The sequence below is a fragment of the Oncorhynchus nerka genome, linkage group LG11 (assembly GCF_034236695.1).
Source record: "Oncorhynchus nerka isolate Pitt River linkage group LG11, Oner_Uvic_2.0, whole genome shotgun sequence".
NCBI classification, from domain to species: Eukaryota; Metazoa; Chordata; class Actinopteri; order Salmoniformes; family Salmonidae; genus Oncorhynchus; species Oncorhynchus nerka.
Genome location: NC_088406.1, coordinates 17,408,365 through 17,435,126, shown reverse-complemented (window position 1 = coordinate 17,435,126; position 26,762 = coordinate 17,408,365). Strand labels below are relative to the sequence as shown.

The window sequence follows — 26,762 nt, the reverse complement described above, 5'->3', positions numbered from 1 at the left end:
CATATTTAAATTTTTTATTTTACTAGGCAAGTCAGTTAAGAACAAATTCTTATTTTCAATGACGGCCTAGGAACAGTGGGTTAACTGCCTGTTCAGGGGCAGAACGACAGATTTGTACCTTGTCAGCTCGGGGATTCGAACTTGTAACCAAAGTAACAAACATTGTGGATTAGAAATCATATGAATTAACGGTAAACATACTACTGGTGATATGGGGAAGTGATATACACTAACAACTCACACAATGAAGTTATGAAACAAATGTGCACCAATAGGCGGGAGAGAAGTGCATTCTGGAGAGAGAAGTGCATTCTGGATGGAGAAGTGCATTGTGCATCTGGGTGCATGGTCAATCTGACGTTTGCATTGGCCATGCAGCATTTACGGTGATACGGCCTCAGCAGAAGTCGGGGCAAGAACGGCCTCAGCAGAAGTCGGGGCAAGAACGGCCTCAGCAGAAGTCAAGGGCAAGAACGGCCTCAGCAGAAGTCAAGGGCAAGAACGGCCTCAGCAGAAGTCAGGGCAAGAACGGCCTCAGCAGAAGTCAGGGCAAGAACGGCCTCAGCAGAAGTCAGGGCAAGAAGGACCTCAGCAGAAGTCAGGGCAAGAAGGACCTCAGCAGAAGTCAGGGCATTCATACTCCTTACGGAGCAGTGCAGAGCTGTTGTCAAGGGAGTGTGTTTATACAGGATGTACCACCCTCACCTACCGTGAACCAATCATGTCATCGTGGAGCTATACAGAGCCCTCCACATTGGTACAACATTTGGGAGGGACATAGTGAAGTGGTATAGAGCTCTATTTGGCCTCTGGAGGCTCTACCACAATTTCAAATCAAGCATAAATTGGCCTTTGGTCTAGGCCTCAGCAATGGATTAGTTCACTGAGAGGTGAAAATATATATGTTTTACTGCTCAACTAAAATAATCTCAATTGACCAACAGCCTAAGGACCAAACAATGGACCAGTGGACTGATTAGAGTCAGCCCTACTAAGGGTAATCTAAACACATAACTGGTGCAGGTGAATAAACATCATTCAATTCATCATTATCGTGATAATTCAGCCAGTTATTGTGATATGGATAATGTTTTTTCATATCTCCCAGCTCTACTGTACACCTTTCACCCCAATACCCAAACTACAAAACACACAGACATGTCATGTAAACACAGACAGACATGTCATGTAAACACAGACAGACATGTCATGTAATTTAAACACACATAAATGTGTAAACATATAAACACTCCCTTTCCATCAAGTTTGTTAATTAAAGGAATAATGAAAATGTTAACTAAATACCTGATTGTTCTTGTACTACAACTAGAAGTATAGCTGGCTAGTGTCAGTGATGGAGAAGCAGTACATAACAGATTCTGCAACTAGGGTCACTACTGTCTGCATCCGTCCTCCAGTGAGTCATCTTGTTGAGTAGAGGATGAACAGGCTGTATGGTCACACAAGTCTAACAAGCACCGTGGTCTTTATCTTGACTGCTAGTTGATGTGTTATATATTAGTCCTTATAACAGACTCCGCACAGTCACAGAGTTCGTTCAGACACAACGATTAACTCTTTCTGGTAAGACACATCTGTGATTTATGCCTTCTCTTTCTCTCGGTCTGTCTTGCTAGTTGGATGAGACACACTGAATGTTCATTGTTTTGGTTTCAGCGGGGCACAGAGACGACACCAATACTTCAGTCGCATTACCTTTCATTTTACAAAACAGAGTTCAGTACATCAGAGACAAATGATCAAACATGTTTGCTAACAGCAGGAGACTGTTCAGTCCTCAGACGTTTCCAGCTCCCGGAGGCATTCGCTAAGGTTGGCCTGTCTCTCTGGCCCTGCACTGTCCTTCCTCTTGGTCAGCAGCCTGCCCACGTCCTCCAGACCTTTCAGTGGAGGGGAGTTATGGGGGAACAGCATCCCTCGGAGCAAACCGTCATTGAGCGTCATGGACATACCGCACAGGAAGCGCAGGAACAGGTCGTACTGGCCGACAGGAGCGCTGAGGTAACGGTCAATGGCTTTGCGGTACATGTCCACCAGAGAGTGTTCCTTGAACAGCTTGGGGACGCGGTGGGACTGGTCTAGAACGTTCCGCTCCTCCAGACGGAAGGTGAGCCAAACATAATGTGCAGCCATGAACTCCTGATGATAAGAACACATTCATTATGAATAACACATCTGTCAATCTCAAAAACGATACCTCAAATCAAGAGAAGTCATGTGACAGGAAGTCCAACCCACCAGGAAGCTCAGGTGTGTGAAGCAGAAGACCCGCTTGTCTTCGGCATTCGCCCTGGGAAGCTCAGTACACAGGCCCGAACACCAGGCCACCTCCCTCACCAGCAGACTGTGCTCATGCAGGTCCTCTTCATAGAACACAGAGCGGTTATTGTCCAACAGCTTCAGAGCCAGGCAACCCAGATTCAACATGAACACCTTGTCCATGTCCGTCCATTTCTGCTTATAGGAATAATACATTTGTATTTCTTTCTTCCAGGTTCAAAAGATACCTTACACAGTAAGCACACTATAACAGCACACAACCGACACCTATGTCATGACATCATAACGTGGAGAAGACTAAACAGAATCAAACTCCTGGGACCAGACCCTGAGACTTTCTAGAGATGTTTAGCATCAGGGGGAAAAAAATGTCAGACCAAGTCTACACTGTACATAAGACCTAGTACACAACTAGCAGGTTAGATGAGTGGCATACAGGGCCTTGGGAAAGTATTCAGACCCCTTGACTTATTCCACATTTTGTTACGTTACAGCCTTATTCTACAATTGATCAAATATTTTTTTCCCTCATCAACCTACACACCATACCTCATAAAGGCAAAGAAAAAACTGGTTTTTAGAAATGTTTGCTAATTTATTAAAAACAAAAAAAACTTGTCACATCTAAGTATTCAGATTCTTTATTCTTTACTTTTGGCAGTTAAGAGTCTTCTTGGGTATGACACTACAAGCTTGGCACACCTGTATTTGGAGAGTTTTTCCCATTCTTCTCTGTAGATCCTCTCAAGCTCTGTCAGGTTGGATGGGGAGCGTTGCTGCACAGCTATTTTCAGATCTCCAGAGATGTTAGATCGGGTTGAAGTCCAGGCTCTGGCTGGTCCACTCAAGCACATTCAGATACCTGTGTGCTTAGGGTCATTGTCCTGTTGGAAGGTGAACCTTCGCCCCAGTCTGAGGTCCTGAGCAGGTTTTCCTTCAAGGATCTCTCTGTACTTTGCTCCGTTCATCTTTGCCTCAACCCTGACTAGTCTTCCAGGCCCTGCTGCTGAAAAACATCCCCCACAGCCTGATGCTGCCACCACCATGCTTCACCATAGGGATGATGCCAGGTTTCCACCAGACGTGACACTTGGCATTCAGGCAAAAAGAGTTCAATCTTGGTTTCATGAGACCAGAGAATCTTGTTTCTCATGGTCTGAGAGTCCCTTAGGTGCCTTTTGGCAAACTCCAAGTGGGCTGTCATGTGCCTTTTACTGAGGAGTGGCTTCCATCTGGCCACTCTGCCATAAAGGCCTGATTGATAGAGTGCTGCAGAGATTGTTGTCCTTCTGGAAGATTCTCCCATCTCCACAGAGGAACTCTAGAGCGCTGTCAGAGTGACCATCGGGTTCTTGGTCACCTCCCTGACCAAGGCCCTTCTCCCCCGATTGCTCAGTTTGGCCTTGCGGCCAGCTCTAGGAAGAGTTTTGGTGGTTCCAAATGTATTTAAGGATGATGGAGGCCACTGTGTTCTTGGGGACCTTCAATGCTGCAGAATTTGGTACCCTTCACCAGATTGGTGCTTCAACAATCCTGTCTCTGAGCTCAATTCCTTCCACCTCGTGGTTTGGTTTTTGCTCTGATATGCACTGTCAACTTTGGGACCTTATATAGGACAGGTGTTTGCCTTTCCAAATCTTGTCCAATCAATTGAATTTACCACAGGCGAACTCCAATCAACTTGTAGAAACATTTAAAGGATGATGAATGGAAACAGGATGCAGCGAGTCTTCTAGCGAAGGGGCTGAATACTTAGGTTTTTAAAAAAGCTGGCGGTTTTTTATTTTTAAGAAATGTGTTAAAATTTCTGACCCGGTTTTGGCTTTGTCATTATGGGGTATTGTGATGTCATTATGGGGTATTGTGTGTAGATGACTGAGGATTATTTATTTAATACATTTTAGAATAAGAATGTAACCTAACAAAATGTGGGAAAAGTTAAGGGGTCTGAATACTTTCCAAAGGCACTGTATATATTATTAGGAGGATGGATCAGACCTGTGAGTTGGGGTTTTGCCCGTGGTATTTCTCCAGCTTGCGGTTGTTTTGGATGATCATGTAGTGGATGAAGAAGGACGTAATCTTGGGGGGCTCGTCTCCGTAGTCATCGTAGTTACGGAAACCCCTCTCATACACCATGGCAACCATCCAGCAGCAGAAGGGAATATGACACAGGGTGTAGATGGTGGGGGACTTCTTGGTGTGTCTGATGATCTTAGCAGCCAGAGACTTGTCCGAGTAACGCAGGGTCAGATAGTCATCCTTCTGCTCGTCACTGCAAAACAACAGACAAACTAATAAACAGCAATAAAAGTCAATGGTTAGCATTTTATATCAGTGTTAAGTTTCACTCACCCCCACAGTGCTTTACATTGTGTTGCAACAACTCATAGGATGTTAGTGTGTTTGGAGTAACTATCCCCCTCTAACACCCAACCCCCATAGCACCCTCTAAACACCACACACACCTGTAACCCTGTATCTCAGTGACACGGTGGATGTACTCAGGAGGTATCTGATTGGTAGCTGCACGTCTCCCGGTCAGCCACAAGAGGGCGTGCGGCAGCAGAGAGCCTCGGATCAGATTTACCAACAGGGAGTCCAGAGGAATAACAGCCTTGATGTCAGTCACAACAGGAGTGTTCTGGGGGAGAAGGAGAAATATCTTTATAGGTACTGTACAGAACGGTTCCATAGCCAAACACATCATCTCAGCCCTGTGAGACTGTGAGCACCTTGAAATCGAGATGTTTCTTGTAGATGTCGATCCCGTCCATGACAAACAGCACCTTGCAGTCTGGCTGCTCCAGAAAGTCCATGGAGCGTGTCTCATTGTGGTAAGTCTGCAGCAGCTCCAACATACTGATGTCCTTCTTCTCAACTATGTTCCGCTCCCTCAGCGACTGCATCTCCCGGAACGGAAACGGGAACACAAACTGAATGTCGAAATTAGCCCGATCCTCTGCCCAATCCAGCATGAACTTCTGGACCGCCACAGAGTTTCCGATTCCGGGCAGCCCCGTGGTCAGAACGCATCGTACTGGAGACCCATTCAGGGACCGGAGACGGAAAATGTTATTCCCACCAATCATGCTGTCTGGGGAGGCAACCTGGGGAGGGTTGGGGGGATCGGATCGGACCTCGTGCAAGGGATTGACCCCGCCGTGACCTTGGGTGGAGATTTGGGGTTCAACGTAGACGTACTTCAGGTATAGATGCTGGCCCGCCCGGGGTACACCCTCAAAGATACAGTTGTGTCGCCGGATCAGACCACACTTCAACTCATACTGGATCACAGCTAAACAGGGGGAGACAGAGCGAGGGGTGGAAGAGGGGGAGACAGAGCGAGGGGTGGAAGAGGGGGAGACAGAGCGAGGGGTGGAAGAGGGGAGACAGCGAGGGGTGGAAGAGGGGGAGACAGAGCGAGGGGTGGAGGGGGTGGAAGAGGGGGAGACAGAGCGAGGGGTGGAAGAGGGGGAGACAGAGCGAGGGGTGGAAGAGGGGGAGACAGAGCGAGGGGTGGAAGAGGGGAAGACAGAGAGATGGAAGAGGGGGAGAGAGAGGACATAAATAGAGATACTTCCCCAGTCACAGGTCTGGTGCAGACCTGGGTTCAAATAGTGTCTCAGGTATACTGTCTCAGGTACAGGGCATTCGGAAAGTATTCAGACCATTTGACTCTTTCCTCATGTGATGTTACAGCCTTGTTTTAAAATGTATTTAAAAAAATGCTCAATCTACCCACAATACCCCATAATGACAAAGCGAATTTAGATTTTTAGATATTTAGATTTTTTTGCAAATGTATAAAACAGAAATACCTTATTTACATAAGTATTCAGACCCTTTGACTCCAAACTGAGCTCAGGTGCATCCAGTTTCCATTGATCATCCTTGAGATGCTTCTACAACAACTTCATTGGAGTCCTCCTGTGGTAAATTCAATTGATTGGACATGATTTGGAAAGGCACACACCTGTCTATATAAGGTCCCACAGTTGACAGTGTATGTGAAAGCCATGAAGTCCAAGGAATTCTCCGTAGAGCTCTGAGACAGGATTGTGTCGAGGCACAGATCTGGGGAAGGGTACGAAGAAAGTCTGCGGCATTGAAGGTCCCCAAAAACACATTGGCCTCCATCATTCTTAAATGGAAGAAGTTTGGAACCACCAAGACTTTTCCTAGAGCTGGACGTCCCACCAAACTGAGCAATCGGGGGAGAAGGGCCTTGGTCAGGGAGGTGACCAAGAACCCAATGGTCACTCTGACTGAGCTCCACTCCTCAGTAAAAAGCACATGAAAGCCCACTTGGAGTTTGCTAAAAGGCACCTAAGGGACTCTTGGACCATGAGAAACAAGATTCTCTGGTCTGATGAAGCCAAGATTGAACTCTTTGGCCTGAATGCCAAGCTTCACATCTGGAGGAAACCTGGCACCATCCCTACGGTGAAGCATGGTGGTGGCAGCATCATGCTGAGGGGATGTTTTTCAGCAGCAGGGACTGGGAGACTAGTCAGGATCGAGGGAAAGATGAACAGAGCAAATTACAGATAGATCCTTGATGAAATCCTGCTCCAGAGCGCTCAGGACCTCAGACTGGGGCGGAGGTTCACCTTCCAACAGGATAACAACCCTAAGCACACAGCCAAGACAATGCAGGAGTGGTTTCTGGACAAGTCTCTGAATGTCCTTGAGTAGGCCGGACTTGAACCCGATCAAACATCTCTGGAGAGACCTGAGAATAGCTGTGCAGTGGCGCTCCCCATCCAACCAGACAGAGCTTGAGGTTCTGCAGAGAGGAATGGGAGAAGCTCCCCAAATACAGCTGTACCAAGCTTGTGTAGCATTGTTGCCAAAGGTGCTTCAACAAAGTACTGGATAAAGGTTTTGAATACTTATGTAAATGTGATCTTTTTTTATTTGTAATAAATTTGCAGAAATGTATACAAACCTGTTTTTGCTTTGTCATTATGGGGTATTGTGTGTAGACTGAGGGGGAAAAAATACATTTGAATCCATTTCAGAATAAGGCTGTAACTTAACAAAATATGGTAAAAGTCAAGGGGTCTCAAAACTTTCAGAATGCACGGTTTAAAAAATGACTTTTCAATATTTGAAAATAGTACTTGAAATAAGTCTTAAATACTTTCAAACACAATTTGATTCACTTGTATTTTTTTATATATGTTTTTTACAAATAACAAAATAAAAGTTATTGTTTTGGAATGTGTATTTTTTGAAAATACTCAAATGCACAGATAAGTGTGCTCTTCTTTACTGTTGATGGCCTGATACATCCTACCCCCGCAAACCTATGTGACCTTTCCTCCACATCTAAAAGGTGATGAGTTTGCAGGATATTTCAGAGATAAGATGGCAAACATTAGGCTGGGTACCAGTCAAGCAAGACCTCATGAGAAGTTTGATATGTGCAATAGCCTACAACACAAAGGCACTATGGAGTTATTTTCCCTGGTTGACACAGACATGCTCAGGAAAGTGATATCACAATTCAACCTTCTACCAGTCTTCTCGAACTTATCCCCACCACCTTCAAATACCGTTTTTAATTGCATATGTGAAGAAGTGCAAGCTATTGTTAATCTCTCCCTGTTCACAGGCATCTTCCACACCGCACTAAAAGGTAAAACCCATTCTGAATAAAAGTAATCTAGATTCTTCAGCTCTTAGCATTTTTTGGCCAATCTACAACCTTCCATTGTTTTGCAAAAAAGTTTTCAAACAGCAAAATTAAAGTGCCAACTGTATTTTTGAAAAATTCAAATCTGTTTTTTGTGCCCAACACAGCAGAGACCACCTTAGTTACAGTGGTAAAATGATCCTACAGCCAACACAGATGCCAAACAGCTCTCTGTCTTTGTTCTCTTGGATTTAAGTGCCGCATTCGACACTTGACCCAGATGTCCTTCTGGACATACTGGAGAGGTGGGTTGGCCTCTTCGGTTCAGTTCTAAATTGGTTTAGGACCTATTTAACAGGGGGAGAGTTTGTCACCCTTGGTGAACATAACTCAGAAAATACATATGACATGGGTTCCAGAGTAGAGCAGCGGTCTAAGGCACTGCAACTCAGTGCTAGAGGTGCCACTGCAGTCCCCGGTTCCATTCCTGGCTGTATCACAACCGGCCGTGTTTGGGAGTCCCATAGGACGGCGCACAATCGGCCCAGCTATTACCCTGAAGGAAGTTGTTTTGGCTTGACCAACACGCACAACCTCCAGTCCCATAGCCCTGTGAGCCCCCCCCCCCACAACCTCCAGTCCCTTAGCCCTGTGAGCCCCCCCCCCCACAACCGCCAGTCCCTTAGCCCTGTGAGCCCACCCCTACAACCGCCAGTCCCTTAGCCCTGTGAGCCCACCCCTACAACCTCCAGTCTCTTAGCCTTGGAGAAGCAGCCTTTTACCTATCCCAAAGCCTAGGACCAAGAGGCATGGAGAGGCTTTTACCTATCCCAAAGCCCAGGACCAAGAGGCATGGAGAGGCTTTTACCTATCCCAAAGCCTAGGACCAAGAGGCATGGAGAGGCAGCCTTTTAACTATCCCAAAGCCCAGGACCAAGAGGCATGGAGAGCTTTACCTATCCCAAAGCAGGACCCATAGAGAGGCTTTTACCTATCCCAAAGCCCAGGACCAAGAGGCATGGAGAGGCTTTTACCTATCCCAAAGCCCAGGACCAAGAGGCATGGAGAGGCTTTTACCTATCCCAAAGCCCAGGACCAAGAGGCATGGAGAGGCTTTTACCTATCCCAAAGCCTAGGACCAAGAGGCATGGAGAGGCAGCCTTTTAAATATCCCAAAGCCCAGGACCAAGAGGCATGGAGAGGCAGCCTTTTAACTATCCCAAAGCCCAGGACCAAGAGGCATGGAGAGGCTTTTACCTATCCCAAAGCCCAGGACCAAGAGGCATTACCTATCCCAAAGCCCAGGACCAAGAGGCATGGAGAGGCTTTTACCTATCCCAAAGCCTAGGACCAAGAGGCATAGAGAGGCTTTTACCTATCCCAAAGCCTAGGACCAAGAGGCATAGAGAGGCTTTTACCTATCCCAAAGCCCAGGACCAAGAGGCATGGAGAGGCTTTTACCTATCCCAAAGCCTAGGACCAAGAGGCATGGAGCCTAGGACCAAGAGGCATGGAGAGGCTTTTACCTATCCCAAAGCCTAGGACCAAGAGGCATGGAGAGGCTTTTACCTATCCCAAAGCCTAGGACCAAGAGGCATGGAGAGGCAGCTTTTACCTATCCCAAAGCCTAGGACCAAGAGGCATGGAGAGGCAGCCTTTTAACTATCCCAAAGCCTAGGACCAAGAGGCATGGAGAGGCTTTTACCTATCCCAAAGCCTAGGACCAAGAGGCATGGAGAGGCTTTTACCTATCCCAAAGCCTAGGACCAAGAGGCATGGAAGCTATCCCAAAGCCTAGGACCAAGAGGCATGGAGATGCTTTTACCTATCCCAAAGCCTAGGACCAAGAGGCATGGAGAGGCAGCCTTTTATCCCAAAGCCTAGGACCAAGAGGCATCCCAAAGCCTAGGACCAAGAGGCATGGAGAGGCTTTTACCTATCCCAAAGCCTAGGACCAAGAGGCATGGAGAGGCTTTTAACTATCCCAAAGCCTAGGACCAAGAGGCATGGAGAGGCTTTTAACTATCCCAAAGCCTAGGACCAAGAGGCATGGAGAGGCTTTTACCTATCCCAAAGCCCAGGACCAAGAGGCATGGAGAGACAGCCTTTTAACTATCCCAAAGCCTAGGACCAAGAGGCATGGAGAGGCAGCCTTTTAACTATCCCAAAGCCTAGGACCTTTAACTATCCCAAAGCCATAGGACCAAGAGGCATGGAGAGGCTTTAACTATCCCAAAGCCCAGGACCAAGAGGCATGGAGAGACAGCCTTTTAACTATCCCAAAGCCTAGGACCAAGAGGCATGGAGAGGCAGCCTTTTAACTATCCCAAAGCCTAGGACCAAGTGGCATGGAGAGGCTTTTAACTATCCCAAAGCCTAGGACCAAGAGGCATGGAGAGACAGCCTTTTACCTATCCCAAAGCCTAGGACCAAGAGGCATGGAGAGGCTTTTAACTATCCCAAAGCCTAGGACCAAGAGGCATAGAGAAGCAGCCTTTAGTTACTATGCCCCCAGCCTCTGGAATAGCCTGCCAGAGAACATGAGGGGGGATGAAAATGTTGACATTTTTAAAATAGATCTTAAAACACATTTTTAGTTTTGCTTTTCCTGAGCAATGCTTTTTAGTCATTCCCTTTTTGTTATTCTTTAGTTATTCCCTTTTTGTTATTCTTTAGTTATTCCCTTTTTGTTATTCTTTAGTTATTCCCTTTTTAGTCATTTTTAGTCATTCCCTTTTTGTCATTCCCTTTTTAGTCATTCCCTTTTTAGTCATTCCCTTTTTAGTCATTCCTTTTTAGTTATTCCCTTTTTGTTATTCTTTAGTTATTCCCTTTTTAGTCATTCCCTTTTTAGTCATTCCCTTTTTAGTCATTCCCTTTTTGTTATTCTTTAGTTATTTCTATCCTCTTATGTTTGTTGTATAGTAAATATTTCTGGTTTTATTTTCATAGTTTTTAATATGTTCTTTACTTGTGAAGCGCACTGCATTGCATTCATGTCTGAAATGTGCTACATAATAACAACAAAAAAGCTTTTGATTTGAAATAACAAATACACATGTTATTGAACCCAGATCTGGTGTGGTCAGTGAAAACCAGTTCTGGTTGTTACCTCTCTTGCACTTCTTCTCCAGTTCCTGGGCCAGCTCAGGTTTCTTCATGCTCTCCAGCATGCGGATCGCCACCCGCAGGCCTTGCAGTTTACCTGACACATAACAATAACAATAATCAGAAACCAAAAGCACATTATAAATACATGACACAATGTATTACCATGGCAACACCTCAAATGACAATCTATTCCTGCTGTAGTTGCTTCTTTTGTAGTAAGCAGTGCACTACCAGGGTGCGAATGTAGTAAGCAGTGCACTACCAGGGTGTGAATGTAGTAAGCAGTGCACTACCAGGGTGTGAATGTAGTAAGCAGTGCACTACCAGGGTGTGAATGTAGTAAGCAGTGCACTACCAGGGTGTGAATGTAGTAAGCAGTGCACTACCAGGGTGTGAATGTAGTAAGCAGTGCACTACCAGGGTGTGAATGTAGTAAGCAGTGCACTACCAGGGTGTGAATGTAGTAAGCAGTGCACTACCAGGGTGTGAATGTAGTAAGCAGTGCACTACCAGGGTGTGAATGTAGTAAGCAGTGCACTACCAGGGTGTGAATGTAGTAAGCAGTGCACTACCAGGGTGTGAATGTAGTAAGCAGTGCACTACCAGGGTGTGAATGTAGTAAGCAGTGCACTACCAGGGTGTGAATGTAGTAAGCAGTCCACTACCAGGGTGTGAATGTAGTAAGCAGTGCACTACCAGGGTGTGAATGTAGTAAGCAGTGCACTACCAGGGTGTGAATGTAGTAAGCAGTGCACTACCAGGGTGTGATTGTAGTAAGCAGTGCACTACCAGGGTGTGAATGTAGTAAGCAGTGCACTACCAGGGTGTGATTGTAGTAAGCAGTCCACTACCAGGGTGTGAATGTAGTAAGCAGTGCACTACCAGGGTGTGAATGTAGTAAGCAGTGCACTACCAGGGTGTGAATGTAGTAAGCAGTGCACTACCAAGGTGTGAATGTAGTAAGCAGTGCACTAACAGGGTGCGACTGTACATTTATGGTAGTCTTTACCGAAGTGCTCCAGCATCTTATCCACTATGTCCAGCGTATCGCCCTCCTCCAGGTCAGTCATGGTGAAGGAGGGGTGGCGCCCACATAGATAGCGCTTAAACAGGTGTAACTCAGGACCACCCAGGGATGTCAGAGAATTCTGCATGGACTACAGAGAGGAAGGGGAGGAGAGAGTTCACATGCATACTCTCATAGCAAGAGAATCACAGATCAGACAGACATTCACATTGGTGAAAACATGCTCACACACCTTGAATATGTAGGGCAGGTCGAATTCAGGGTGCAGCTTGCCTGGCTGTTGCTCTTCATCACCCTCTTCCTGTGATTCGTCCTCAGGATTGACGGGGGGCAGTGGCTCAGGGTAGTCTACCTGGATGGGGCTGCGCTCATCCCTTTCTTCCTCCTCCACACACGTGGGTGGCCCCTCTGTGACGAAGGTTCCCTCTTGGGGGTGCCCGCTGACAGACTGCTGCTGTGTGATCTCAGTGAAGACCGTCTCTGGAGACACGCTGGGGTTCAGCTGGACCCTGGAGGAACAAGAGTGCATCAGCACAATCTCAACGGCAGGACAGGAGAATGGATGGAAGTTGCATGTCAAACGTTATAGATTAGGGCAACATTGGGGAGTGCAAAGCCAAGCAGGAAACAATCTGATAGTGTTATGTGGTCACACTGTGTGAGTAATACCCAGTGATAGCATACATTTGAACATCTTGGCCATGTTCTGTTATAATCTCCACCCGGCACAGCCAGAAGAGGACTGGCCACCCCACATAACCTGGTTCCTCTCTAGGTTTCTTCCTAGGTTTTGGCCTTTCTAGGGAGTTTTTCCTAGCCACCGTGCTTCTACACCTGCATTGCTTGCTGTTTGGGGTTTTAGGCTGGGTTTCTGTACAGCACTTTGAGATATCAGCTGATGTACAAAGGGCTATATAAATTAATTTGATTTGATAGCATACAGTGCCTTCCGAAACTTCGGTCCGCAGGTAGTATAACTCTTTCATTACATTTCATTACATTTCATTATAGTACAACGGTTTGATTTGTCTAATCTTAGCAATTTCTTCTTGGCTAGCTACATAGCCGTCATTGTATCAAAGATAATTGCGTAATTATCGTATTTCGTCGTCCTAACGTAGTCTACACTGCTATCTGCCCAGCAGCTAGCAAACGTCCACCGTTTACCGAATAGCAGCACTGTAGAAACTATTCACTCAACTGAACGACTTGATTAGTGTAGTGTTAGCTAGCTACATAGTTGTCTTTGCTGTCTTCGTATCCAAGATAATTGTGTAGTTTAGAGTGTGTAGTTTTAGAGTGATTATCTTAATTTACCGAGGTTAGCTAGCCAGCTATTTGTCGTCCTTAACGTAGGAGACACTGCTAGCTAGCCAACAGCTAGCCAACGTCTACCGAACAGAACTTCCGCACACAACAACCCGGTCCGCTTCGCTCCACAGGTAGTATCACATTTTCATTTCATTTCATTTGTTTGATCGTTGCTAGCTACATAGCTAGCTACATAGCCGTCTTTGTATCAAAGATAATTGTGTAGTCTAGAGCGATTTTCTAGGTTAGCTAGCCAGCTATTGTCGTTCTTTTAACGCAACGTAACGTAATCAACACTGCTAGCTAGCCAGCTAGCCCCCGGATAGCAGCACTGTAAAAACTATTACACTCAACGGAACGACTTGATTAGTGTAGTGTAAACAACGCAGCCACTGCCAGCTAGCCTACAAAGTCAACAACGCAGCCACTGCCAGCTAGCCTACTTCAGCAGTACTGTATCATTTTAATCATTTTAGTCAATAAGATTCTTGCTACGTAAGCTTAACTTTCTGAACATTCGAGACGTGTAGTCCACTTGTCATTCCAATCTCCTTTGCATTAGCGTAGCCTCTTCTGTAGCCTGTCAACTATGTGTCTGTCTATCCCTGTTCTCTCCTCTCTGCACAGACCATACAAACGCTCCACACCGCGTGGCCGCGGCCACCCTAATCTGGTGGTCCCAGCGCGCACGACCCACGTGGAGTTCCAGGTCTCCGGTAGCCTCTGGAACTGCCGATCTGCGGCCAACAAGGCAGAGTTCATCTCAGCCTATGCCTCCCTCCAGTCCTCGACTTCTTGGCACTGACGGAAACATGGATCACCACAGATAACACTGCTACTCCTACTGCTCTCTCTTCGTCCGCCCACGTGTTCTCGTACACCCCGAGAGCTTCTGGTCAGCGGGGTGGTGGCACCGGGATCCTCATCTCTCCCAAGTGGTCATTCTCTCTTTCTCCCCTTACCCATCTGTCTATCGCCTCCTTTGAATTCCATGCTGTCACAGTTACCAGCCCTTTCAAGCTTAACATCCTTATCATTTATCGCCCTCCAGGTTCCCTCGGAGAGTTCATCAATGAGCTTGATGCCTTGATAAGCTCCTTTCCTGAGGACGGCTCACCTCTCACAGTGCTGGGCGACTTTAACCTCCCCACGTCTACCTTTGACTCATTCCTCTCTGCCTCCTTCTTTCCACTCCTCTCCTCTTTTGACCTCACCCTCTCACCTTCCCCCTACTCACAAGGCAGGCAATACGCCCGACCTCATCTTTACTAGATGCTGTTCTTCCACTAACCTCATTGCAACTCCCCTCCAAGTCTCCGACCACTACCTTGTATTCTTTTCCCTCTCGCTCTCATCCAACACTTCCCACACTGCCCCTACTCGGATGTTATCGCGCCGTCCCAACCTTCGCTCTCTCTCCCCCGCTACTCTCTCCTCTTCCATCCTATCATCTCTTCCCTCTGCTCAAACCTTCTCCAACCTATCTCCTGATTCTGCCTCCTCAACCCTCCTCTCCTCCCTTTCTGCATCCTTTGACTCTCTATGTCCCCTATCCTCCAGGCCGGCTCTGTCCTCCCCTCCCGCTCCGTGGCTCGACGACTCATTGCGAGCTCACAGAACAGGGCTCCGGGCAGCCGAGCGGAAATGGAGGAAAACTCGCCTCCCTGCGGACCTGGCATCCTTTCACTCCCTCCTCTCTACATTTTCCTCCTCTGTCTCTGCTGCTAATGCCACTTTCTACCACTCTAAATTCCAAGCATCTGCCTCTAACCCTAGGAAGCTCTTTGCCACCTTCTCCTCCCTCCTGAATCCTCCTCCCCCTCCCCCTCCTCCTCTCTGCAGATGACTTCGTCAACCATTTTGAAAAGAAGGTCGACGACATCCGATCCTCGTTTGCTAAGTCAAACGACACCGCTGGTTCTGCTCACACTGCCCTACCCTGTGCTCTGACCTCTTTCTCCCCTCTCTCTCCAGATGAAATCTCGCATCTTGTGACGGCCGGCCGCCCAACAACCTGCCCGCTTGACCCTATCCCCTCCTCTCTTCTCCAGACCATTTCCGGAGACCTTCTCCCTTACCTCACCTCGCTCATCAACTCATCCCTGACCGCTGGCTACGTCCCTTCCGTCTTCAAGAGAGCGAGAGTTGCACCCCTTCTGAAAAAACCTACACTCGATCCCTCCGATGTCAACAACTACAGACCAGTATCCCTTCTTTCTTTTCTCTCCAAAACTCTTGAACGTGCCGTCCTTGGCCAGCTCTCCCGCTATCTCTCTCAGAATGACCTTCTTGATACAAATCAGTCAGGTTTCAAGACTAGTCATTCAACTGAGACTGCTCTTCTCTGTATCACGGAGGCGCTCCGCACTGCTAAAGCTAACTCTCTCTCCTCTGCTCTCATCCTTCTAGACCTATCGGCTGCCTTCGATACTGTGAACCATCAGATCCTCCTCTCCACCCTCTCCGAGTTGGGCATCTCCGGCGCGGCCCACGCTTGGATTGCGTCCTACCTGACAGGTCGCTCCTATCAGGTGGCGTGGCGAGAATCTGTCTCCTCACCACGTGCTCTCACCACTGGTGTCCCCCAGGGCTCTGTTCTAGGCCCTCTCCTATTCTCGCTATACACCAAGTCACTTGGCTCTGTCATAACCTCACATGGTCTCTCCTATCATTGCTATGCAGACGACACACAATTAATCTTCTCCTTTCCCCCTTCTGATGACCAGGTGGCGAATCGCATCTCTGCATGTCTGGCAGACATATCAGTGTGGATGACGGATCACCACCTCAAGCTGAACCTCGGCAAGACGGAGCTGCTCTTCCTCCCGGGGAAGGACTGCCCGTTCCATGATCTCGCCATCACGGTTAACAACTCCATTGTGTCCTCCTCCCAGAGCGCTAAGAACCTTGGCGTGATCCTGGACAACACCCTGTCGTTCTCAAATAACATCAAGGCGGTGGCCCGTTCCTATAGGTTCATGCTCTACAACATCCGCAGAGTACGACCCTGCCTCACACAGGAAGCGGCGCAGGTCCTAATCCAGGCAGTTGTCATCTCCCGTCTGGATTACTGCAACTCGCTGTTGGCTGGGCTCCCTGCCTGTGCCATTAAACCCCTACAACTCATCCAGAACGCCGCAGCCCGTCTGGTGTTCAACCTTCCCAAGTTCTCTCACGTCACCCCGCTCCTCCGCTCTCTCCACTGGCTTCCAGTTGAAGCTCGCATCCGCTGCAAGACCATGGTGCTTGCCTACGGAGCTGTGAGGGGAACGGCACCTCAGTACCTCCAGGCTCTGATCAGGCCCTACACCCAAACAAGGGCACTGCGTTCATCCACCTCTGGCCTGCTCGCCTCCCTACCACTGAGGAAGTACAGTTCCCGCTCAGCCCAGTCAAAACTGTTCGCTGCTCTGGCCCCCCAATGGTGGAACAAACTCCCTCACGACGCCAGGACAGCGGAGTCAATCACCACCTTCCGGAGACACCTGAAACCCCACCTCTTTAAGGAATACCTAGGATAGGATAAAGTAATCCTTCTCACCCCCCTTAAAAGATTTAGATGCACTATTGTAAAGTGGCTGTTCCACTGGATGTCTTAAGGTGAATGCACCAATTTGTAAGTCGCTCTGGATAAGAGCGTCTGCTAAATGACTTAAATGTAAATGTAAAATTTTTCCCCTTGACTTATTAAATTGATTTCTCAGCCATCTACACACAACACCACATAATGACAAAGTAAACAAAAAAATTCACATTTTTTTCAAATGAAATACCTGATTTACATCAGTATTCACACCCCGAGTCAATAGACATTAGGATCACTTTTGGAAGTGATTACAGCTGAGTCTTTCTGGTTAAGTCTCTAAGAGCTTTGCACACCTGGATTTTACAATATTTGCACAAATTCTTTTTAGAATTCTTTAAGCTGTCAAGTTGGTTGTTGATCATTGCTAGACAGCCATTTAAGTCTTGCCATAGATTTTCAAGCAATCGATTTTGTCCCAAAAATAATGCTCTGTATTCAGGAAATTAAGTTAATTTCATTGCCACATTTTTTGAGGTTTTACTTTAGAGCCTTATTGCAAACAGGATGCATAACATTTAACATATGCATGTTTAGGAATATTTTTTTATTTTCACTCATGTAGGTTAGTATTGTGGAGGAACTATAATGTTGTTATTCCATCCTCAGTTTTCTATCAGTCATTAAACTCTTAACTGTTTTAAAGTCATCATTGGCCTCATGGTGAAATCCCTGAGCGGTTTCCTACCTCTCTGGCAATTTAGTTAGGAAGGACGCCTGTCTCTTTGTAGTGACTGGGTGTATTGATACACCATCCAAAGTGTAATTAATAACTTCACCATGCTCAAAGGGATATTCAATGACTGCTTTTTTTTTTTTTTTTCCCCATCTACCCTTCTTTGCGAGGCATTGGAAAACGTCCCTATGCATTGTGGTTGAATCTGTGTTTGAAATTCACTGATCGACAGAGGGACCTTACAGATAATTGTATTGGTGGAGGTGAGGTAGTCATTCAAGAATCATGTTAAACACCATGCTACTTATTATGTGAGCTAAGCACAGTTTTACTCCTGAACTTATTTAGGCTCGCCATATCAAAAGGGATTGAATACTTATTGACTCAAGACATTTCTCCTTTCCATTTAATTCATTTGTAAATATTTCTAAAAACATAATTTCACTTTGACATTATGGGGTATCGTGTGTAGGTCAGTGAAATAAAAGCTCAATTCAATCCATTTTAAAGGATAAGTTCTTGCCATTTACAACAAAAAGAGAGATTTGGTTGTAAAAAAATATCGATACTTCTTTCAATTCAGGCTGTAACACCACATTCTGTGGAAAAAGTCAAGGGGTGCGAGTACTTTCTGAAGGCACTTTAGGTGGTCAGACAGGTTTGACAGGCAAGCTCTGTGTGTGTGTGTGTGTGTGTACCGTGTGTGTGTAGTGAAGGTGGGTAGTTCCGATTTGCAAGATGAGGGCCTGGCCTCTGTGATGTTCTCGTCCTCTTCCTCCTCATCGCTCTTCATTGAGCCATAGCTAGAGGGAGGTCTCTCCTGGTTCTGGCTCACCTGTAGGATCCTGACATCATCCCAGGAAATAAAAACGAGTCACTTTTTCAAAACGTGTATTACTAGTTGTGGTTGGTGTCCCAAAATAGATTTGGTACGTGGAAAGGTTCTATTCAAAACAACATCAGTTATGATAAGTCTGCTAACAACAAGTCTTTACATGTTTCTCTGACCAGGTAGTTTGTCGCCGGCTGCCTAGCTATTTAAAAAATATATATTGAGATGACAGAGAAGTGAATATAGCTCAAATGACTAATTTGTTATTTGTCCAACAACACCGTAACACACTGACGCTAATCATTCAAACACTCTTTCCGGAGGCCTAACAGTGGTACCGGTCCACTCACCTCTCCACTTCTGAATCCGAGTCCATTTCGGTTCCCCCGAAAGGCTCAAATCCCGAATCTCCTGTGAAGGGGGAGAGATTATTCTGGTGCCGTCGGTCAAATTAATGAAGTAGCAGGGAGTTGAAAAAAAATAGGTTGGCTGCCCTAAGGCCTAGTGCTAACGAATGTGTTTACATACCAAGCAAGTTGTGACACTGGCATTTCGACTTCATGTACAGAATGTAAACAATGCCGTTGTTTGCTTTCAATGCCTATTGGGTGCGCATTTGATAATGATCCCAAAACTATACAGGCAAGTACATTTAGAAAGTTATAATACCCTACTCACAACACTACTAACCTACCAGCTCTCTTACCTCCCACCTTTTCAAAATGTCGGACTTTACTTCCGCTTTCCACCTTAAAAGAGGATAGTTTCTAAACCCAGACGTGCAACATCGCGAGACTACCGGGAGCACTGGCGAAGCAGATCAAACAGACCAGTCCGGGATTTGGGGGTTGATGCCCCGTTCAAGTGCTAGTCGGAACTAGGAAACTGGAAAATGTCTGATTTGTTAATTCGTTAAACGCGTCAAGGTAAACTACAACAGGTTAGCAAGTCGGACATTTCTGAGTTTCCTAGTTCCGAATAATACTTGAACGTGGCAAGAGAAGTCAATGGGCGAATTCGAGCGAATCACTTTTTGTGAAAACGCCGAACAACGTTGTCCACCGCTTTTCAAATGTGTTGCATTATGGCTATAAAAAAGTCGGACTTACAACTATACTGAACATAAATATAAACGCAACATGTAAGTGTTGGTCCCATGTTTCAAAGCTGAAGTAAAATATTCCATTTTTTCATATGCACAAAAAGCTTATTTCTCTCAAACGTTGTGCACAAATTTGTTTACACCATTGTTAGTGAGAATTTCCTATTTGCCAAAATTATCCATCCACCCGACAGGTGTGACATATCAAGAAGCTTATTAAATAGCTAATTAAACAGCATGATCATTAAACAGGGGCCTCTTGTGCTGAGGGCAATAAAAGGGAAGTTTTGTCACACAACACAGTCCCACAGAAGTCTCAAGTTTTGAGGGAGTGTGCAATTGGCATGCTGACTACAGGAATTGCCTCCGGGGCTGTTGCCAGATAATTTAATGTTATTTTCTCTCCCATAGCCGCTTCCAACGTGGTTTTAGAGATTTTGTCAGTATGTTGAACCGGCCTCACAACAGCAGACCACGTGTAACCACGCCAGCCCAGGACCTCCACATTTGGCTTTTTCACCTGCGGTATCATCGGAAGGGGTGTGGGAGTGCTGAGAAGTATGTATTTCTGTAATAAAGCCCTTTTGTGGGGAAAAACTCATTCTGATTGGCTGGACCTGGCTCCCCAGTGGGTGGCTGCACCCCTGCCCAGTCATGTGAAATCCATAGATTAGGGCCTAATGAATTTATTTAAATTGACTGATTTCCTGATATGAACTGTAACTCAGTAACATTTTTGAAATTGTTGCATTTCTATATTTTTTTCAGTGTACATTTCTGAAGTTGCTCCTCCCCAATTGCAACTTGAAGTCATAACCAAAGCATTGGGGAGACAATCTTCTGTTGCACATAGATGGTTGATGTTGCCACTATCATTGGTTATTATCAATGCATGTTACAGTTTTGGTTGGATGACTATTTAAACTTAAATGCATGTTTATCCATACATCCTTACAATCTAACTACATAAGATATACATGTGACCCAAATTGTTAACATAAATGAAATACCCTACTTGTGACTATAGCTCAGGGATGGGCAACCCCAGTCCTCGGGGGCCTGATTGGTGTCAAACTTTTGCATCCGCCAAAGCCAGTAAAATGTGATTCATCACTCCAGCAAATGCGTTTCAACTGCTCCAGAGTCCAATGGCGGCAAGCTTTACACCATTCCAGCCAACGATTAGCGTTGCACAAGGTTAACTTAGGCTTGTGGGCAGCTGCTTGGCCATGGAAACCCATTTCATGAAGTTCCCACAACCAGTTATTGTGCTGACATTGCTTCCAGAGACAGTTTGGAACTCATTAGTGTGTTGCAACTGAGGACAGAGGATTTTTACGCGCTTCAGCACTCAGCAGTCGCGTTCTGTGAGCTTGTGTGGCTTACCACTTCACGGCTGAGCCGTTATTGCTCCTAGATGTTTCCACTTCACAATATCAGCAGGTGTATCTCACTGATCATCCCTAAAGCCAACACCTCATTTGGCCGCCTTTCGTTCCAGTTCTCTGCTGCCTGTGACTGGAACGAATTGCAAAAATCGCTGAAGTTGGAGACTTTTATCTCCCTCACCAATTTCAAACATCTGCTATCTGAGCAGCTAACCGATCGCTGCAGCTGTACATAGTCCATCGGTAAATAGCCCACCCATTTTACCTACCTCATCCCCATACTGTTTTTATTTATTTACTTTTCTGCTCTTTTGCACACCAATATCTCTACCTGTACATGACCATCTGATCATTTATCACTCCAGTGTTAATCTGCAAAATTTTAATTATTCGCCTACCTCCTCATGCCTTTTGCACACAATGTATATAGACTCTCTTTTTTCTCTACTGTGTTATTGACTTGTTAATTGTTTACTCCATGTGTAACTCTGTGTTGTCTGTTCACACTGCTATGCTTTATCTTGGCCAGGTCGCAGTTGCAAATGAGAACTTGTTTTCAACTAGCCTACCTGGTTAAATAAAGGTGATTTTTTTTTTTTACAGTTGACCAGGGCAGCTCTAGCAGGGCAGAAATTTGACGAAATGACTGGTTGGAAAGGTGGCATCCTATGACGGTACCACGTTGAAAGTCACTGAGCTCTTCAGTAAGGTCATTCTACTGTCAATGTTTGTCTATGGAGATTGCATGGCTGTGTGCTCGATTTTATACACCTGTGAGTAACGGGTGTGGCTGAAATAGCCGAATCCACTCATTTGAAGCGGTTTGAAAGTTTGTCATTGGCTTAGATACTCTGATTGGTTAGCGACGATCCGAGTTTGGGAAATGCTGTGAGACAGCCCCACATTCACCGTGACATAAAGCCCTCCAGACAGACATGCCCCTGCAACACAGCCCAGTGTTGAAGAACCAGGTGAGTGATAATCAGAACCGATTTTTAAAAACGGTTCAGATGAGACCGCTTTCCAACCAGCACCACAAGTTCCTAAACACAGTAGCGATGTAGTTATACTCATGGTCTGATATGGGGCGGGTCAAACACTGTGTCCATTGTTGCTACAAATCATCTCGTAGGCCTATGATCATATGTTGCTTGTCTGGTGTAAAGAAGTAGTGCTCACCTTGCGTGTGCTGGTGGGAATCTTTGGGGACATCCTCTGTGCCTTCCCTCCCAGCTGCTGGTACTTCACACTCCCGGCCCAACTGCGGGAAGACTACACTGCTCCGGACGGTGGGACAAGCCCCGGAACGTGGGAGCTGGTGTTGCCTGGAGACTTGCGTGAAGCGTGTCCTACGGATTTACAGACGGAGCTGAAAATCCTATTCAAGCCTCTCTGTAGGAAGCCACTCTTGGAGGCTGCCTTCCGGGGCTTGTTGTTAATGGTGAATGATATGGACTGTCTCCGCACAGCCGGACAGACAGAGGGTGGATGTTTCAGGCCTATTGTTTGGAGCATGCTAACAGATTTTTAAAATGTATTTATTTAACCTTTATTTAACCAGGGAAGTCAGTTAAGAACAAATTATTATTTACAATGACGGCCTACCCCAGACAAACCCTAATACGGACGACGCTGGGCCACTTGTGCGCCGCCCTATAGGACTCCCAATCACAGCCGGTTGTGATACAGCCTGGAATCGAACCAGGCTCTGTAGTGACGCCTCTAGCAGATGTCCTACTGAATTTCATTTCATTTAAGGGACCATTTTTTCAATACATGCACTACCGTTCAAAAGTTTGGGGTCACTTAGAAATGCCATTGTTTTTGAAAATAAAAGCATATTTCTTTTGTCCATTAAAATCACATCGTAAATATTTTTTTTATTTTTTTTAAATATATTTTTTTACCTTTATTTAACTAGGCAAGTCATTTAAGAACAAATTCTTATTTTCAATGACAGCCTAGGAACAGTGGGTTAACTGCCTGTTCAGGGGCAGAACGACAGATTTGTACCTTGCCAGCTCAGGGGTTTGAACTTGCAACCTTCCGGTTACTAGTCCAACACTCTATAAATGACTATTGTAGCTGGAAACGGCTGATTTTTTTTTCATGGAATATTTACATAAGCATGGAATATCTCCTGTGTTCCAATGGCACGTTATGTTAGCTAATCCAAGTTAATCATGTTAAAAGGCTAATTGATCATTAGAAAACCATTTTGCAATTATGTTAGCACAGATGAAAACTGTTGTTCTGATTAAAGAAGCAATAAAACTAGCCTTTAGACTAGTTGAGTATCTGGACCATCAGCATTTGTGGGTTTGATTACAGGCTCAAAATGGCCAGAAAAAAAACATTATTGTTCTGAGAAATGAAGGCTATTCCATGTGAGACTTTGCCAAGAAACTGAAGATCTCATTCAACGCTGTGTACTACTCCCTTCACTAACAGCGCAAACTGGCTCTAACCAGAATAGAAAGAGGAGTGGGAGGCCCCGGTGCACAACTGAGCAGGAGAACAAGTACATTAGAGTGTCTAGTTTGAGAAACAGACACCTCACAAGTCCTCAACCTGCAGGTTCATTCAATTGTACCTGCAAAACACCAGTCTCAACGTCAACAGTGAAGACGCGACTCTGGGACGCTGGCCTTCTAGGCAGAGTCGCAAAGAAAAAGCCATGTCTTAGACTGTCAATAAAAAGAATAGATTAAGATGGGCAAAAGAACACAGACACTGGACAGAGGAACTCTAACTAGAAGGCCAGCATCCTGGACTCCATCCTGGAGTTCTCGCTCATTGTGATGAAAATAAAAACAAGTGTCTTGCAACATGATAGCTAGCAAACTCTGTGTGGGTTTTAAGGGGTAAGTTAGCAAAATAATGTTGCATGCATAGTAGCCAGAAGGCTAGTTCTTCATGAAGAAACTTAGCTATGTCATTGTGTTGTGTATGCCCTGAAATGAGGCATATAGATGAAGTCAAGTGAAAATACATTGTTTGAGCATGGACAAAGTAGCTAACGTTAGGCTAAGTGCAAAGATGATTCAGGATACCTCTTTTAAACTAGCTGTTTTTTTGTTACATTCAAATATTATATTTATGATCATACAGGTTAGCCAAAAGGCTGTGAAATCCTCTGGATGTATTATTCAAATGCCTCAGCCCTATGACAGGTAAACCAGCAACAGTTCTTTCACATTACTATGCGTGCAGATGAAGGAAAGGAGACAAGGAAAGAAAGTCACTATTGAGATGCAATTCAGAGAATTGTACTTTTTACTCAACACTCTCTAATCCCTTTTCTGTCTGCGTCTCAATACAGTAATGGCATCCTTTCCTATTCTCAGTGCCACATCTGAGTCCTCTCATACACCTCTCTCTGTCTCTCTCTCAGAAGCTCTGATGGAGGAGCTCAACCAGGGCGTGCGACCACTGATGGAGGAGCTCAACCAGGGCGTGCGACCACTGATGGAGGAGCTCAACCAGGGCGTGCGACCACTGATGGAGGAGCTCAACCAGGGCGTGCGACCACTGATGGAGGAGCTCAACCAGGGCGTGCGACCACTGATGGAGGAGCTCAACCAGGGCGTGCGACCACTGATGGAGGAGCTCAACCAGGGCGTGCGACCACTGATGGAGGAGCTCAACCAGGGCGTGCGACCACTGATGCAAAATGCAGAGAAGAAGTTCTGCAGCCGCTCGCTGCTGCGTGTCAACAACAACAACAACATCATCACAGACTTTAATAATACGTCTCACCTGGGTTCTACCTGTCCTTCAACGACATCATCACAGACTTTAATAATACGTCTCACCTGGGTTCTACCTGTCCTTCAACGACATCATCACAGACTTTAATAATACGTCTCACCTGGGTTCTACCTGTCCTTCAACGACATCATCACAGACTTTAATAATACGTCTCACCTGGGTTCTACCTGTCCTTCAACGACATCATCACAGACTTTAATAATACGTCTCACCTGGGTTCTACCTGTCCTTCAACGACATCATCACAGACTTTAATAATACGTCTCACCTGGGTTCTACCTGTCCTTCAACGACATCATCACAGACTTTAATAATACGTCTCACCTGGGTTCTACCTGTCCTTCAACGACATCATCACAGACTTTAATAATACGTCTCACCTGGGTTCTACCTGTCCTTCAACGACATCATCACAGACTTTAATAATACGTCTCACCTGGGTTCTACCTGTCCTTCAACGACATCATCACAGACTTCTCACCTGGGTTCTAACCTGGGTTCTACCTGTCCTTCAACGACATCATCACAGACTTTAATAATACGTCTCACCTGGGTTCTACCTGTCCTTCAACGACATCATCACAGACTTTAATAATACGTCTTGGGTCCTTCGACATCATCACAGACTTTCCGTCTCACCTGGGTTCTACCTGTCCTTCAACGACATCATCACAGACTTTAATAATACGTCTCACCTGGGTTCTACCTGTCCTTCAACGACATCATCACAGACTTTAATAATCGTCTCACCTGGGTTCTACCTGTCCTTCAACGACATCATCACAGACTTTAATAATACGTCTCACCTGGGTTCTACCTGTCCTTCAACGACATCATCACAGTTCTCACCTGGGTTCTACCTGTCCTTCAACGACATCATCACAGACTTTAATAATACGTCTCACCTGGGTTCTACCTGGACATCATCACAGTTCTCACCTGGGTTCTACCTGTCCTTCATCACAGACTTTAATAATACGTCTCACCTGGGTTCACCTGTCCTTCACGACATCATCACAGACTTTAATAATACGTCTCACCTGGGTTCTACCTGTCCTTCAACGACATCATCACAGACTTTAATAATACGTCTCACCTGGGTTCTACCTGTCCTTCAACGACATCATCACAGACTTTTTAAATCACCTGGGTTCTACCTGTCCTTCAACGACATCATCACAGACTTTGTCTCACCTGGGTTCTACCTGTCCTTCAACGACATCATCACAGACTTTAATAATACGTCTCACCTGGGTTCTACCTGTCCTTCAACGACATCATCACAGACTTTAATAATACGTCTCACCTGGGTTCTACCTGTCCTTCAACGACATCATCACAGACTTTAATAATACGTCTCACCTGGGTTCTACCTGTCCTTCAACGACATCATCACAGACTTTAATAATGTCTCACCTGGGTTCTACCTGTCCTTTCTCACCTGGGTTCACAGTACGTCTCACCTGGGTTCTACCTGTCCTTCAACGACATCATCACAGACTTTAATAATACGTCTCACCTGGGTTCTACACAGTCACGCACACAGGATGTCTCTGGACAAAACTGGTGCACTATATAGGCAATATTGTGTCATTTCAGACAAGGCTCTCCCTGAATGGACACAGGTGGCAGGGTGGTAAAATGAATTTCTCTAGTACAGGTATTCCCAAACTGGGGTACGTGTACCCCCAGGGGTATGCGCAATCCCGTCGAGGGTACGGCAAATAAAAATGTGATTAACATTTTTAATTTATTTCTTATTTTTATTTGTTACATTTAAAAAATATATATATATATATTCACATTTTCAAACAGTCCATTTACATTTTCCAACGGGGCTATACATTTGGGTGAAGTTTTTTACTCGCCTGAGTAGCCTCGTTTCACTGCCAAAAATCAAATGAAACCTTCTTTGGACACTTTGTTAACTAACCTCCAGAAGAGCTTCAACGCCCTACAACTCTCCTTCCGTGGCCTCCAACTGCTCTTAAACGCTAGTAAAACTAAATGTATGCTCTT

At 45.7% G+C, this 26,762-nt stretch overlaps 2 protein-coding genes across 2 annotated transcripts; one reads left to right on the top strand and one right to left on the bottom strand.

Moving 5' to 3' along the window:
- Positions 1 to 22,181, bottom strand: nlrc3l (NLR family, CARD domain containing 3-like). The gene is made up of 11 exons (XM_029651497.2): positions 22,152 to 22,181; positions 18,833 to 18,893; positions 18,349 to 18,495; positions 12,313 to 12,589; positions 12,063 to 12,210; positions 11,055 to 11,147; positions 5,037 to 5,599; positions 4,770 to 4,945; positions 4,300 to 4,576; positions 2,260 to 2,475; positions 1 to 2,160 (listed from the first exon to the last, which is right to left on the bottom strand). Exons 2-11 carry the CDS (start codon positions 18,856 to 18,858, stop codon positions 1,792 to 1,794), a joined length of 2,292 nt encoding a protein of 763 aa, XP_029507357.1. The 5' UTR covers positions 18,859 to 18,893; positions 22,152 to 22,181; the 3' UTR covers positions 1 to 1,791.
- LOC115122291 (apolipoprotein A-I-like) lies at positions 21,828 to 24,830 on the top strand. Its single transcript, XM_029651498.2, has 2 exons — positions 21,828 to 21,943; positions 24,367 to 24,830. Exon 2 carries the CDS (start codon positions 24,375 to 24,377, stop codon positions 24,828 to 24,830), a length of 456 nt encoding a protein of 151 aa, XP_029507358.2. The 5' UTR covers positions 21,828 to 21,943; positions 24,367 to 24,374.
- Positions 24,831 to 26,762: the final 1,932 nt, after the last annotated feature.

What these genes read in the sequence shown, in the direction of transcription:
- LOC115122291 (XM_029651498.2), top strand. Translation starts at nt 24,375, where the DNA reads ATGGAGGAGCTCAACCAGGGCGTGCGACCACTGATGGAGGAGCTCAAC.
- nlrc3l (XM_029651497.2), bottom strand. Translation starts at nt 18,858, where the DNA reads ATGGACTCGGATTCAGAAGTGGAGAG. An exon ending in AGAAACATCTCGATTTCAAG is followed by an intron (nt 4,946 to 5,036) that starts GTGCTCACAGTC and finishes CTTCTCCCCCAG; the next exon opens with AACACTCCTGTTGTGACTGA. An exon ending in GGCAAAACCCCAACTCACAG is followed by an intron (nt 2,476 to 4,299) that starts GTCTGATCCATC and finishes TCCTATAAGCAG; the next exon opens with AAATGGACGGACATGGACAA.